Source organism: Manacus vitellinus, unplaced genomic scaffold, assembly GCF_001715985.3.
Source record: "Manacus vitellinus isolate BGI_N305 unplaced genomic scaffold, ASM171598v3 scaffold_16_pilon, whole genome shotgun sequence".
NCBI lineage: Eukaryota > Metazoa > Chordata > Aves > Passeriformes > Pipridae > Manacus > Manacus vitellinus.
The window spans coordinates 2,150,001-2,163,955 of NW_021939189.1; the positions used below are offsets into that span (position 1 = coordinate 2,150,001).

Here is a 13,955-nt window from a genome sequence, read left to right on the forward strand (position 1 = left end):
CTAAGAGTTCCTCCTCCCCAGGCTTGTGCTCGGCCGCTGATCTCGGTGTACTCGGAGAAGGGGGAGGCCTCGGGGAAGAACGTGTCCCTTCCCGCCGTGTTCAAGGCCCCGATCCGCCCCGACGTCGTCAACTTCGTGCACACCAACCTGCGCAAGAACAACCGGCAGCCCTACGCCGTCAGCGAGCTCGCAGGTACGCCTGGGCACCCCCAGGGCACCCCCAGGGTGTGCCAGGGATACCTCCAGCCCCAGGAGCTGCTGCCTCACTGGCTTGGCCGGGAGCTTGACTTTAATCATAGAATTGACCGGGTTGGAAAAGACCTCCAAGATCGAGTCCAACCCTTGGTCCAACCCGTGGTGGTTTGAACCACCACAAAAAGTAAAAATCCAATCTCCAGCCTTCCCCCACCCCTTCCCACAATTTTACCTCAGCACCAAAGAGAAACTTTCAGGCAGACACACCTCTGTAGGGGGATAGGGAAGGGAAGATATATACATTTATTCTACACAAATTAAATACTGTATAAGCTAAAAGCAACTATATATATATATATATACACAATATTGCACACGTCTATCATCCTTCTAAGCCTCTCCCTTAATTCAGTCCAGGAGGAGCCCTTAGGCTGATAGGTAAGCAGTCTTTCTCTCATGGGAGTGTTCAGGGAAAAGGATTTCCTCTAATTCACTCCCCCCCCAACCTCCAACTGTTTACTGAAGTAAGTTCCCAGCCCATGGCACTGATGTCACATCCAGTCTCATCTTAAACACCTCCAGGGATGGGGACTCACCCCCTTCCTGGGCAGCCCATTCCAATGGCTGATCACCCTCTCTGTAAAAAATTTCTTCCTAATATCCAACCTAAACTTCTCCTAGCACAGCTTAAGACCGTGATATATAAATTTGGGTTCATTAATACCTTGAGATGGCATCAAGAGAAGCAGCCACGGGCTTGTTCCCAAGGGATTTCTTTATTAATTTAGGGGAGCAAGTAAGGGGACTTGGCCCAAGTTCAAGAGGACACCCCACAAATGTTCTATGATACTGATTTAGCATATACTGTTAAACCACAACATTTAAGGCAAAATCCAGTAAATCCACAACACTTGAGGCAAATTCCAACCACTTCCACAACACCTAAATCGAGATCCAATCCCTCCAGCTCCAAACCACCCTAAGCATCAAGAAAGGAGCAAAGAAAGACAAGCAGAAGGAACAAGAAGAGAGGAGAAAGGGAGAGACAGATCATGTAACTACCACCATAGCCTTGTAGAGCAGCTCTCACCAGTCCAATGGCAGGGCTGTGGCATGAGGCAAACACGTGCCCTTGGTTTTATCTGCTCTGGTTCTGACCCAGTAATAACTGATCTGGTGTCTAACAACTGGGAGTTGGAACTAGAGAAGCACTTTTAGTGGGATTCTGCATAGAAAGCACCGTGGCTGTTCTGATTATTAACATTATTATTCTGATTTTAAATTGTGTGATGATAAAGCCCAAGGAGGAGCAGAGGGGCAGGTCTTTCTCAGGCCTGGTGTTCAAAGCACCATTAAGATTTCCTTTGTTAAATCTGGTGTTCTCAACTTTGGAATAAATTTTCCTGAAATCCTTCCACTGCCTGGCATTTTGGGGGTACCTGCATGATACCTTACTTCACAAGAATCCCTGCTCCATAGTAACCACCTGAGACTTACCTGAGGCTTCTGCCAGCAAAAATCCTCTGCAAGTGGGCATTTGTTAAGAGTTGTTTCAGCAGCTTGTGGGTGCAGGTGATTTCTGCTTCCCAAGAAAGCTGTGCTGGGAATGTGCATTTTTAACCTTTATTTCTGAGGTTTCACATAAGCATTTTAACTCACCAGGAGCAGCAGTGCCAAGTTAAAGCTCCAAATGGAGGATCAAGCTTAAAAATGAGTGTGTTAACGTGTTAGGTCAGCAGCAGGTATATTAATATGCTGAGAAAAAGCTTATCTGGTCAAGGTTGTTCTGCTGAAATGATGAGATTCCACTTCATTGGTCCGTGTTTCTGAAACACATGATGTGTGGAAGTTCTGATTGGTGCCTGGAGTTGAGCAGCTCCCTGACTTTGGGAGGGTCCCTGTTGTCACTCTGAATGCCCCTGTCTCTGTTGCAGGTCACCAGACCAGTGCTGAGTCCTGGGGGACCGGCAGGGCCGTCGCTCGGATCCCTCGCGTTCGAGGGGGTGGCACTCACCGCTCCGGCCAGGGGGCCTTTGGGAATGTATCCTTCCATGGCTGTGCTTCCAGCAGGGGCACTGAGCTCAGCCAGCTGAAAAGTTATTCCTGAGTATCTAAAAGTGAACTGGAGTCCTCCAGGGGTTCCCTCTGTGTCTTTGGAACCACGTGACGTGTCCTGTCTTGCCATGATGTCGTAATTTGCGTCTTACTCTGTGCTCAGGGACAGTTGCCTGCTGTCAGTGACCTGGCACGGGTGGCTGACGACCCACTAACGCTGAGCAAGCACTAAAGAGTCACTTTGGGAAGAGAACATTCCAAAGGGTTGTTCTTAACTCCACCTCAGATGTGCCGAGGCGGCCGCATGTTCGCTCCCACCAAGACCTGGCGGCGCTGGCACCGCAGAGTGAACATCACGCAGAAGCGGTATGCCATCTGCTCTGCCCTGGCTGCATCTGCCCTGCCGGCTCTGGTCATGTCCAAAGGTGGGAATTCTGTCTCTGGGGATGTTTGCTTGAGCCAGTGTTGGGTACTGTGGGATGACTCCAAAGGAATTTTGCACCACATGGCGATGCCGTTGGCTTTCTGTGCGTGGAAGCAAAGGTTTGCTTAATACTCAGGTACAGCAAGTCCTGTGTGAGACAGACCTTGAGACTCCACTGGAACTTCACTGCTGTGGTTACTGTGCCTGAATATTACTTCATTCATTTCATTGAACAGCAGTGCCAAGTTGCACCTCCACGTGGAGCATCAAGCTTAAAAATGAGTATGTTAAACATCTTAGGTCAGAATCAAGTATATTAATATACAAGGAATAAATTTCTCTTAATAATAATCAAGATCTGTTTTGCTGAAATGATGAGATTCCACTTCATTGGTCCGTGTTTCTGAAACACATGATTGTGTGGAAGTTCTGATTGGTGCCTGGAGTTGAGCATCTCTGACTTTGGGGGGATCACAGTGTTGTCACTCTCTGAATGAAACTCCTTCTGTTCCAGCCCACCAGACCAGTGCTGAATGAAAAATTTAATTTCCAGTTTATCATGTTGTACCATTGGTGAATACAGAAGGCAGTAGCTGTCACACATGGGTCCAGCCAAGATCAGTTGTAACATAATCTCTTGTTAGGTCACCGCATTGAGGAGATTCCAGAACTTCCTCTCGTTGTTGAGGACAAAGTGGAGGGTTACAAGAAAACCAAGGAAGCTGTTCTGCTCCTTAAGAAGCTTAAAGCTTGGAATGACATCAAAAAGGTGAGTTGGTAAGGTGTGTTTCCAAGAGCAGGTGATTCAGCCCTACAGAGGGAATTCCAATGGTGGTGTGTTTTGAGCCCAAAGAGTGATGAACTCCTCACTGGTCCGTGTTGCAGATCCGCAGTGATGATGGTGACGTTCTGACTGAACCGATTTGGGGGGTGGGGGGTGCCTGGTGGGATTTGGGCTGTTGGGATGCTCACAGGCTTCCCCCTTTCCCAGGTTTATGCCTCCCAGCGCATGAGGGCCGGGAAGGGCAAGATGAGGAACCGCCGGCGCATCCAGCGCAGGGGGCCCTGCATCATCTACAACGAGGACAACGGCATCATCAGGGCCTTCCGGAACATCCCAGGTAACTGGGACACAGCTGCTCTTCTGGCAGGAGACTGCCTGGAATGATGAGATTCCACTTCATTGGTCCGTGTTTCTGAACCACGTGATTGTGTGGAAGTTCTGACCCACGGCAGTGGCCGATAACGCTCTTTGTAACAACCTGTTCTGGTGATGTTGAGGGTGTTTGTGACAAATGTCACAGCTGTTCCCAGCCCTAAACTGGGTTTGGGGCAGTTGAAAATAAGTTTGTATCTGGAAAAAGAGTGATTCCTGTTGACTGAATAATAGATTTTCACACGTAGGTGTGTGTGGCTCTGTAATGTCAAAGCCGAAAAGCTGCAACGTTTGTGCGTCCTTGATTTAATTACAAATTAAAGGGATTTATTTCTCTGCCTGGTTCTGAACAGGAATTACTCTCCTGAACGTGAACAAGCTGAACCTGCTGCGACTCGCTCCGGGGGGCCACGTGGGGCGGTTCTGCATCTGGACGGAGAGCGCGTTCCGCAAGCTCGACGACCTGTACGGCACCTGGCGCAAGGCGGCCACGCTCAAGAGCGACTACAAGTGAGTGCAGCCCCTCACACGGGCTGGGAGAGCAGCCCACGGGTGTGGGGGGAAAAGGGACACTGGCACTGCTTCCCGAGTGCCTGTTCTCAGTGAATTAGCCCTGGTTTTATCATCCACTCACGCTGGGAATGTTTGTTTCCCAGCCTGCCGATGCACAAGATGACCAATACAGATATCGGAAGAATCATGAGAAGCCAAGAAATCCAGAAGGCACTGCGTGCTCCAAAGTAAGTGGTTCTGTGTAATGAATGTCATGTGTGGTTTCTCTAGTCATTGCTAAACGTGAGGTCTTGTTATGGGATCAGAAATCTCTGTGCTGGGCTGTCACAGGGCTGGGATTTCTTAATTTCTGGGTGTAAACATCAGGAATTTAAGCTGCCCAAATTTCAGGGAGAATTTATCAGAGCTGCCATTGCAAAATGAGGTGACACTATGTGTCTGTGCTTTTCAGGAAGAAGATTCACCGCAGGGTCCTGAAGAAGAACCCGCTGAAGAACCTGAGGATTATGATCAAGTTGAACCCCTATGCCAAGACCATGCGCCGCAACACCATCCTGCGGCACACTCAGAACGTGAGTGGGGCAGTGGGACTGGCACACCTGGGTTGGTGCTTCGGGTGTCACACTGATCATCTCCCTGTCCTTTTCAGCACAAACTCAAGGAGGAGAAGAAAGCCAAGGCCAAGGCCAAGCTGGCAGCCAAGGCCCCGCCTGCGCCCAAGGCAGAGCCTGCAGCCAAGGCAGAGCCTGCAGCCAAGAGGCCGAAGGCGGCCAAGCCCGCGGGCAAGGCCAAGGCTGAAGCGTGAGCACGGCGGGGCTGCCCTGGGGCCCTGCAGGGGCTGTGCAACTAATAAATGCAGTTGGAACAGAGAAAATGGTGTCGGTTGTGGGTGTCTGAGCAAGAGCTGAAAAGGAAACTCTTCAAGGAAGAGTGAAAAAGGAGAGGGCCGGTCGGGCTGGGCCCGGTCCGGGTTCCACCCGCGCGGGCCGTGACGCAGCGGCCGGCGGTGGCGGCACCGCCCGCAGGGATGTGATTGACGCCGTGACGTAGCGTTCGTGACGTCACTGGGGCGGGCAGTGACGTCAGGGGGCCGGGCTGCGGTGCCTCCTCCCCGGCGCCGGGGGCGCTGTGCGCGGCCGGGCGGGGCGGGCGGCGGGGCCGACCATGCTGAGCGGCTGCAGGAGCTGCGCAGCGGGAGGAGGAAGACGCTGCTAGGGTGGAAGGCGGCGCTGCACGACCAGCTCCGCAGGCTGCGGGTGGCGCGGGGACGGGAACGGGCACCGGGAGCGGGAATGGGGAGGGAGCGCCGGGAGCGGCGGGGCAGGGCCGCCCCGCCGTGCGGACCCCCTCCCCCGCTCCGGGCGGGGAAGGAGAGGCGGGATGGTCCCTGCGCGGGTCAGTCCGCGGGAAAGGGACCCGTAAATCCCCTCGGTGCGTCAGGGGAGAGTGGGATCCATCTGCTGCTGCTCCGAGAGGATACACCCACATTCACCTCTGACATGTGGGGTACACGTGTGGTACCTGGGGTGCAGCTCTGAGGGGTACGGAATTGTGAGTATGCGGGGTACAAGAGGTACATGGAATTCTGAGTGTATGCAGGATACAAGAGGTACATGGAATTGTGAGTGTACACAGGATACAAGAGGTACATGGAATTGTGAGTATGCAGGATACAAGAGGCAAGTGGAATTGTGAGTGTACACAGGATACAAGTAAATGGAATTGTGGGTGTATGCAGGATACAGGAGGTACATGGAATTGTGGGTGTATGTAGGGTACAAGAGGTAAGTGGAATTGTTAGTGTATGATTTGCCTTCTTGGCTGTTGCTCAGAGAAGGGATAGTGAGTCTGGGGTAGCTGAACTAAAGACTAACTGGGTTTTGAGAATACTGGGAAGGGTAATGAAGGAGATTAGAACAGCAGTGCAGAAGGAAACAAAGCTTTTCCAAGACTGGCAGGTAAAAAACCCCAAGAGCCTGAGCCAAAAATGTTGTGGCGTGTGAAATCCCTCGGGGTGGGTGCTGGGTTTGCGTGTTCAGTGTTTTACAGAGCCCAGGCAGTGCTCAGGGTTGTGCTGCTCCCTGTTCCCAGGTGGAGGAGCTGGCGCTGCAGTCCATGATCAGGTCCAGCGAGGAGAACGTCCCCGTCCCCTCCTCAGCCCTGGCAGGGGACACTCAGCAGGTGAGGGGGTCGTGCCCGGCTGTCCCCGCGGTGGGGGCTCAGCACGAGCAGAGCTGTGGCCGGGGGGGTTTCACGTTCCCCGTGTCGCCCTTGTCTGTCCCTGCCAAGCTCAGCTGTAAAATGCCTGGGCTGGGGCTGGTTTGTGGGTTTTGCCCTTTCCCATCCCTGTTTCCAGGAGGTTGGGAAGCACCACTTTGGTGTGAACACTTTTGTGTTCACTGTTTATTAAATATTATGTCTAATGCTCTGAACTGTGACACTGGGACTGCACAGCTTTAATGCTGATTTGAGAAGTGACTTGGGGTCTGATAATCAGCTCTTTTCTTGTGCCAGACTCTTGGGCAGATGGACAACGAGGCTGCCATCAATCAAACCCAGCTACACCTCAGCCTTCAGGACCATCAGGAGGAGGAGGAGGAGGAGGAAGAAGAGGAGGAATCCGATTCTTGAGAGGGGAAAAAAATCAGAGATGGTTTTTGATACAGACTCAGGAATTTCTTCTGCATTCATTTAAAATTCACCAACTGATTCCCATGTTGTGCTGTGTGTGGATCTGAACTATGTGAGACATGAGACAGAGTCCAGGGCAGTGACACTGAGCACACAAATGTCACAAGCTGGGCACATCTTGACTCAGATGTTAAAAGAATGAAAATCTGCTGCACAAATATGTAGCACAATCCATTCCACACTGAACACCTAATGTAGCTTTTACAACATCCTTGGATGTGGAAGGGAGAGGTAATTAATCAGCCAGACTAATTTAACGTGGACACTAAAAGCAATAACTCACCTGCTCTCACTTCCTGATGCTGACAAACAAAATCAGGTGCTCAACCAATGATTATGTTACAACCTCACTTTGCCTAAACTGGGAATTCTAGATACATGGTGAGAAAAGATGTGTCCAGGGTTGTCTCCAGCTTTCAGCTGCTGTGTTTTCAGCTCCATGGAAAACTGGAGTTACTCCCAGTGCACTGGGAGTGCAGGTCCAGCACCATCGACCCAACTGTGAGCGCAGCACTGAGGTCCCTCTGTCCCCACTGGTGCTCTTCAGTACTGTCAGTCTGTCCAGTGAAGTCCTTTCTACTTCCTGCTCTTCAGAGTAGCAGCCAAGGAGCCTTTTACTTGTCCACAAATTGTACAGTAGAAATTGGTGCTTGTATTAAGGAGGTAATACTCTTAAATTGCTGTTATTTACTTTTTCTCTCACGGTAACCTCATAAATCAGTGCAGCTCCACCTGCTTTCCTGTGATCTTCAAGGAGGAGTTTAAAAGCTTAGTTATAAATGGAAAGTGATTTCTGTACTTGGAGAAGGGTCTGGAATCCTGGGTGTGGGCAGGACACACCACTCAGCCTCCAGTGAGTTCCTGCCCCTGGTTGATGAGAGCCTGTTGATTTGGCTTTTATTTGGTTTGTACCAATAGGAACTGAATGTTGGGATGTAAATGTAGCTTCATGCTGCACTAGACTAATTAGATTTTGAGGATCCTGGATGTCTTAAGGAGTGCAGAAGATTCAGTAAAGCTTTCCCAAGACTGACAGGTAAAAACCCCCAAAAGTCTGAGCTGAAAATGTCATGGAGTGTCAAATAGTTCCCTGCAGGTCTGTGTGAGAAGAGCTGGTTTGGGAGGAGCTCAGTGGCCAGCCTGGCCTTTCTTGGCACATTTCTGCTCCAAAGGGTGATTTGGACTGTTGAAAAGTGTTATTTGTGCCCAGCATGGTGCAGAGTGGTTTCCATGGATATAATTCCCGATGCCTTTCGTGAATGAGCCCCTTGCTTGCTTTTGGGTTTAAACAGACCAGTTTTGTTGCATGTTGCAATAAAGTTCTTTCCCTGCTGTCCTTCCATACACCTGTGCCTGCAGTGTCCAAATTATTGCTGTCTGGGGGGGGGGCAACATGTGAAGTGGGAGTTAAATCCCTAAAAATGGGCTGTTCCCACACTGCACATTTCTTTTACCAAGCAGCCAAAGGGTCCCAGTGGAGCTCTGTGAGCAATCCATGTGTAAAGCTCAGGGAAGGGTTTAATTTGCACACTGCCCAGCTGTCACTGCTCCAACAGTCCCATTCCAGCCAGGACAGGCTGGAGAGACCTTGGATGTGTCAATGAGTCATTTCCTGCTCTGCTGGGCTGAGGGATGTTCTATCCCTTTGATATTCAATCCTGCTGGCCATGTGGAAGTTCATGTCCAGGCTGATGGGGATTCCTTTTAGGAGAGAATTTCAGGCATTTCCTGATCAGAAGACCACTATGAAGTGCAGTGAGCAGATTAAAGCCTTGGTTAAGTTTTTTGAGTCTTAAAAGAAAGCTTCAAGAAGTTACTTGATAATATATTTATTAAGAGAACCCATTGCTAAACATCTTGAGAGAATAAAACAATAGAGGATCTTCATACATTTTTAGACACTAAACACAGTTGTCATGAATCTTTAGGTTAAAAGAAAGCAAAGTGCTTGGATCATTGTCTTGATTCCATAGGACATTTCCAAGAACTAACTTTTAAAAATCAATTAGAAAGACAAACATCACTAAACCCAAGGATGATGATATGTTCGAAAAATAAATATAGAAATATGAACAAGTCTACAATTAGAATATTGCCCTATACATTCCAAGAAATGCAGAGCTCTTGCCTTCTTCACCTGGAAAGAGAGAGATCTCTGAACAACAGCACAATTGGAACCCTTAGGCTTAACTTTCAGGTACAGCTGGGCAGCAGCAAAGCTCGACAGACAGTTTGGGAGCATCCCTATCCCGTTCTGCAGGGGGAGATCAGGGAAAGCATGATTGAAGTACCAACGATTTACAAAGAGTCTTGAGAAAGTTCAAACCAGCTGGGGGGGCAAAGCCCCTCCCCCAGTGATATTTTCATTAAGAAAGAATATCCATAATCACCTAAAATCAGCAAGCACTGAACTCACACAGCTCACGTGTTGGTCGGTGAACGGACGGGACCCGAAACGATACCAATTAGTTTATGACAAAGTTGAAAACCATTTGGCACATGCTATCAAGACATTCTTCCTTAAGAGGTGAAATACATGTTTGAACAGGTACAAGCTGAGGGAATGGGACTGGAATAGCATCTTTGTCCCCAGGGACAGCCTGGGAGCTGCTGCCCCAGCTCAGACTCCGGCGGCGTGTGTGGGGGTGCTGGGCTGGTTAAGGCCGATGGTGGAGCAAAGCCACCCCGCAAAATCCACCTCCTCTGCTTCAGACCTCTTAATGAAAGCGTGGATCTGAGCACAGGAGAACAGCAGGTTAGTCAGGCACTCAGTCTGCTCAACAACAACCCCACCAAACACAAGAAATCCAATAAATCCACTCGCGGCAGTCAAGCTACGGAACAAAAACTTGGCGGAGCACACGGAGTGACAGGAGAGCTTTTCTGTAGGATACAGCAACAACCAGCACATGAGATGTACACATGGCAAACCATTCCAGAGGAATATCAGCCTCTACCCAGCCCCCTGTAATCCTTTTCTGTAGGATACAGAAACAACAGGCACATGAAACGTGCACATGGCAAACCATTCCCGAGGAGTCCTGCCCACACAGAGCCTGCTGCAGAGCACTTACACCACTCTATATGATAAGGATGTGACTCAGCCACTCGAGATAATACCCTGGAAAATGTCTGCCTGTGCTCTGGGAGGCTTTTTGGAACAGAGGCTGTTTGCATTTTGCACCACAGGGCAGGGAGAAGTTGATTTCCTGCAGTTCAACTCAAGTCCTGGCATTGCACTTAAAACCATGACAAGATTCACTGAGACTCATGTGGTCACTTCATGTGAAAAAATGCAGGATTTGTTTGTGCCTGGTGCTACAGATTTTGCAACACAAAGCTGGCAAAAAGAGAGAGAGGAGTTTTGTGTTTCATAACAGAAGATAAAAATGTATTTAACTATTAATGGACCCATATACTATGAGGAGTTTTGTTCTTTTGTCATCCCAAAGGTAATAATATATATATTTTAATAATGACTAATAAATCCAAGAGAGAATTCTTCTGATAATTGATTTATAAGCATTAAAGGGCCACAAACACACCCCAGGCCATGTGCTCTGACCTGCTGTGGGGCAGCTGAGGAAGCCAAACCTGCAGGGAAGGGGGGTCTTAATTCAAATTAAGAACATTCACTTACCATCAGCTGCTTCAGGTCGGCTCTCTCAGCAGGATTTTTAATTAAACTGGGAAAACACAAAGTGTTGCACAAGTTACACACTGTCACCTCTCAAAACAAAGCTCCAGTTGGGTCATGCTGGGTGTGTTTGGCTCTGAGGACTGCAGGTAAAAGCCTCAGCACTGTGGTGCCCCTCAAACACTGATTTGGGGCTGTAATTCCCTTCTGTGGGTTCCACAGGGACAGATTTAGGGCTGAAATCCTGAGCTGTGACATTGTTCAGTGGAGGCAGGAGGAGGGTCTATAACCAAGCTGGACAGATAAATTCCCATTTAAACAAAAACAACAGGAACCACTTTATTCCTCAAGTTTTTTACCCAAGTCTTTTCAAGTTCAGTATCAGGCAAGGCCATGGCATTGCTGTTCTTCCTTTTGGAAACTGGAAGGACACATATTTAATAAATAAACTAACTTTTCAGAGTGCAGTGAGCTGCCTCCTTTAGCAGTGAATATCCTGGTCCAGTGCTGGGGTCACTGGAAAGGTGAGGAGATGGGGGAATGGCTGCTGTGATAAAGGTGCTGGGAAAGAAAAAACACCTGGGGCCTGCAAGACTCCTGCATCCCAGGGCACAGCTCCTGCAGGATGAGGTGCCAGCTATCCTTGGAAGGGATGATCCTGTTCAGGAGCTGGTTGTGCTGTAGGATCAGTCCCTGAGGGCTGGGGGGCCTTCAGTGCTGATCTCTGTGCACAGAGCAGCAGAAATTCAGTGTGGAAGAGGGGAACAGCCCTCAGCTTTGGGGTTCTCTGTAAAATGAGTTTTGGGCACAAATTAACACAGCAAGAGGACTGTGCTAATTGCAATGCCTCCACATTTGCCACGGCCCAGAGCAGGGACATTGATTGCCAGGGGGCTGGTTCAGAAAGGCAGCAGGGCTGAGCCCCAGGGTGCCCCTCTGCCACCCAGCCAGAGAGTAAATACTCACCATTTGTTAACAAAATCTTGAAATTCAGAACCAAAAACACCACTGGGCAGTTTTGGAGGTGGCTACGAAGAAATAAACAAATAAATGTTTAAAATCAGCAGTCATCCAGCATAACTCCATGCCCTACATGTGAGCAGAGCTGGGAAGCCCTGCCTGACCTGGGTGATCACTCACAGCTGCAGCACTTCAGGGGTTTCAGGAATAAAGCAGAGCAGAGACAGTTTCTGAGGCGTGGGGTGGGTTTTGGTGGGTTTATTTTCCCTGCACACAGCCCTGAATGGGGTGAAAAGCCTAAGCTGGCACTACAGGAGGCACAGTGTCCTTCTCCACACTACTGAGGGAAAAATGTCCTGCACCTCAGTAGTACCACAGTCATTTGGATCAAAATATTCTGTTCCAGGGAATGAGTTTGTTCAGGCTCTGAATTCAAAAAGAATTCTGATACTGGAAGAAGAGGGACTCCAGAAACCTGTCTGCTATTGCCTTGTTCTCCAGGGCACCTGCTACAGGACCAGGGATAAGTTTTCCTTCTGTAGGTCCTGGAAACACACTGGGTTGTATCTCCAGAGCAGAGATGTGACCTGCTCTCAGTTACTCCCTGCTGTGTTGGAGGGAGCAGCTCTTGCTGAAGATAGTGCTAAATCAGAGGTGGCAGGAGATAATCTTGCCAAATTCTCAACTACTGCAGCTTTTCAGCTCAAAGTGAGCCCTCAGGGATGCTCCAGGAGCAGGGCCACAGCAGCTCCAGTAATTCAGTGCTCACTCTATTCCAAGAGTTGGTGCTGGCATATTAAAGTGTTATATAACATGCAAAAGAGCTCTGTAATGTGAGAGAGCTGTGCAGGCAGACAAGTTACAGAAGCAATTTGTCAGTCCATGAGCAGCAGCACAAGCAGTGCAGGGACCCAGCCACCAACTGTGCCTTTGAAATAGGTGTGTTGGACACACTTTTAATAATTCCTTCCCCTGGAACAATCATTATCCAGCTCTTACAAATGACAGCTAACATGAGCAGGGTTTTTTTTTTGGAAGAACACAAGCAGTGGAGTCACGTGAGCTCCAGCAGAACTTGTGAAAATACTGCAAACACACAATCAGTCCTAAAATATCAATCTCTAACAAACCTTGGAGCTTAGCTATTTCAAAGATACTTTTGTGAATTAGGTTGGTCACAAAACTAAACCAAATTAAAGAGCACTGACCCCACATCCCCTCAAATTCTGGGATGCTTTAAAACTTTACAATTGTGTGAGATCAAACTGGTAAGTGCATAAATTACCTCGTTGACGATGTAATCAAGGAGTTCAAAGATTGCCATGGGGGGTCTGCTGTCTGGTCCATAGGCTGAGGAGGAATTGGAGAAGTGGAAAAACACAGTTTTAGTCTCCTCCCACGGTAGGGGGGCTTCAGGAAGCCCAAGTCATGCACTGTTGTTACGTGGCACCCGGTAGGTTTACAGGAAAAAGAGGTGCAACAGCAACTGGGTAACAGTTTCATGCAAGGAGATACTGCTTTAGGTCTGATCCAAAGCATAAACTGCTCTGGGAATTGTCCTGCTGCCCTTGGATCAGCACTGCATCTCGGAGAGGAACCCCACCAGGCTGGGATCTGAACAACTGGGCTGTGCACAAGCACCAGGAACAACAGGATCTCTGCTCCTCAACTCTCAGACACCTCAGCTGAGGCTGAGCCAGGTGCCCAACCCAATCCTGGTTTTTACAGAGTTTAAAGCCACACTGTGCAGACCAACACCAGCTAAAAAACCCCTTCAGGGCAGAACTGAACTCACAGCTCATCGGTCGACCCGGTGCTCTTTGCCTGGGTGAGGTCTCTGTGACTGGAGAATCCCCCTCCACGGGGCAGCCAAACATTAATTCCAGCTCCTTGGAGTCAGGAGGGGGAATTGGGTACCTGCCAATAGCCATTTCTACCAGGGACAACCCCATGCTCCAGATATCCGACTGCACGGAGTAGTGAGTTCCCTGGAGCCTTTCTGGCTGTAAAAAAAAAGGAGGGGGGGGAGAGAGAACATTGAAACAAGAAATTAAAAACTGAATTCTGCAATAAAATACATAAAGTCAAGGATGAAACCTCAACTTATTAACGTGACACGTTCCAGTGAGAGACTTAGTGATATTTTCCTTTAAATCTCTCACCTGGATGTCCAGGAGTTCCACAAACTCTACACACCATCACCTCAACTTGGGGACTTGTTTAGAAATCATGCAATTATGCTGCTGTTTTATTCCTTTAGCACAATATCTGAATGTTGCACCTATTAATGATGATGGGGCTGCTAAACAGCAAGAAAGCAAACT

General features: G+C 49.0%; 3 protein-coding genes and 4 non-coding genes across 7 annotated transcripts in view; 6 read left to right on the forward strand and 1 right to left on the reverse strand.

The window, feature by feature from the left end:
- Positions 1–27: 27 nt before the first annotated feature.
- On the forward strand, positions 28–5,217 carry RPL4 (ribosomal protein L4). Its single transcript, XM_018069594.2, has 9 exons — positions 28–193; positions 2,130–2,236; positions 2,537–2,675; positions 3,319–3,443; positions 3,666–3,795; positions 4,184–4,340; positions 4,487–4,570; positions 4,795–4,915; positions 4,993–5,217. Exons 3-9 carry the CDS (start codon positions 2,537–2,539, stop codon positions 5,146–5,148), a joined length of 912 nt encoding a protein of 303 aa, XP_017925083.1. The 5' UTR covers positions 28–193; positions 2,130–2,236; the 3' UTR covers positions 5,149–5,217.
- LOC112841001 lies at positions 1,985–2,054 on the forward strand. Its single transcript, XR_003212657.1, has one exon. It is a non-coding gene; the product is annotated as a small nucleolar RNA SNORD18 (small nucleolar RNA).
- On the forward strand, positions 2,375–2,474 carry LOC112841003. Its single transcript, XR_003212659.1, has one exon. It is a non-coding gene; the product is annotated as a small nucleolar RNA SNORD16 (small nucleolar RNA).
- Positions 3,041–3,111, forward strand: LOC112841000. The gene has a single exon (XR_003212656.1). It is a non-coding gene; the product is annotated as a small nucleolar RNA SNORD18 (small nucleolar RNA).
- LOC112841002 lies at positions 3,834–3,904 on the forward strand. Its single transcript, XR_003212658.1, has one exon. It is a non-coding gene; the product is annotated as a small nucleolar RNA SNORD18 (small nucleolar RNA).
- SNAPC5 (small nuclear RNA activating complex polypeptide 5) lies at positions 5,217–8,378 on the forward strand. The gene is made up of 4 exons (XM_029958774.1): positions 5,217–5,232; positions 5,394–5,599; positions 6,435–6,524; positions 6,858–8,378. Exons 1-4 carry the CDS (start codon positions 5,217–5,219, stop codon positions 6,972–6,974), a joined length of 429 nt encoding a protein of 142 aa, XP_029814634.1. The 3' UTR covers positions 6,975–8,378.
- A 469-nt stretch (positions 8,379–8,847) lies between these two features.
- Positions 8,848–13,955, reverse strand: part of MAP2K1 (mitogen-activated protein kinase kinase 1) — a 31,973-nt gene continuing 26,865 nt past the window's right edge. Inside the window, exons 7-11 of the mRNA XM_018069683.2 lie at positions 13,427–13,634; positions 12,917–12,981; positions 11,638–11,699; positions 10,675–10,720; positions 8,848–9,768 (exon numbers count right to left, since the gene is read on the reverse strand). Of these exons, the coding sequence (XP_017925172.2) occupies positions 9,655–9,768; positions 10,675–10,720; positions 11,638–11,699; positions 12,917–12,981; positions 13,427–13,634 (495 nt within the window). The 3' untranslated portion in view covers positions 8,848–9,654. The remainder of the gene's footprint in view (positions 9,769–10,674; positions 10,721–11,637; positions 11,700–12,916; positions 12,982–13,426; positions 13,635–13,955) is intronic.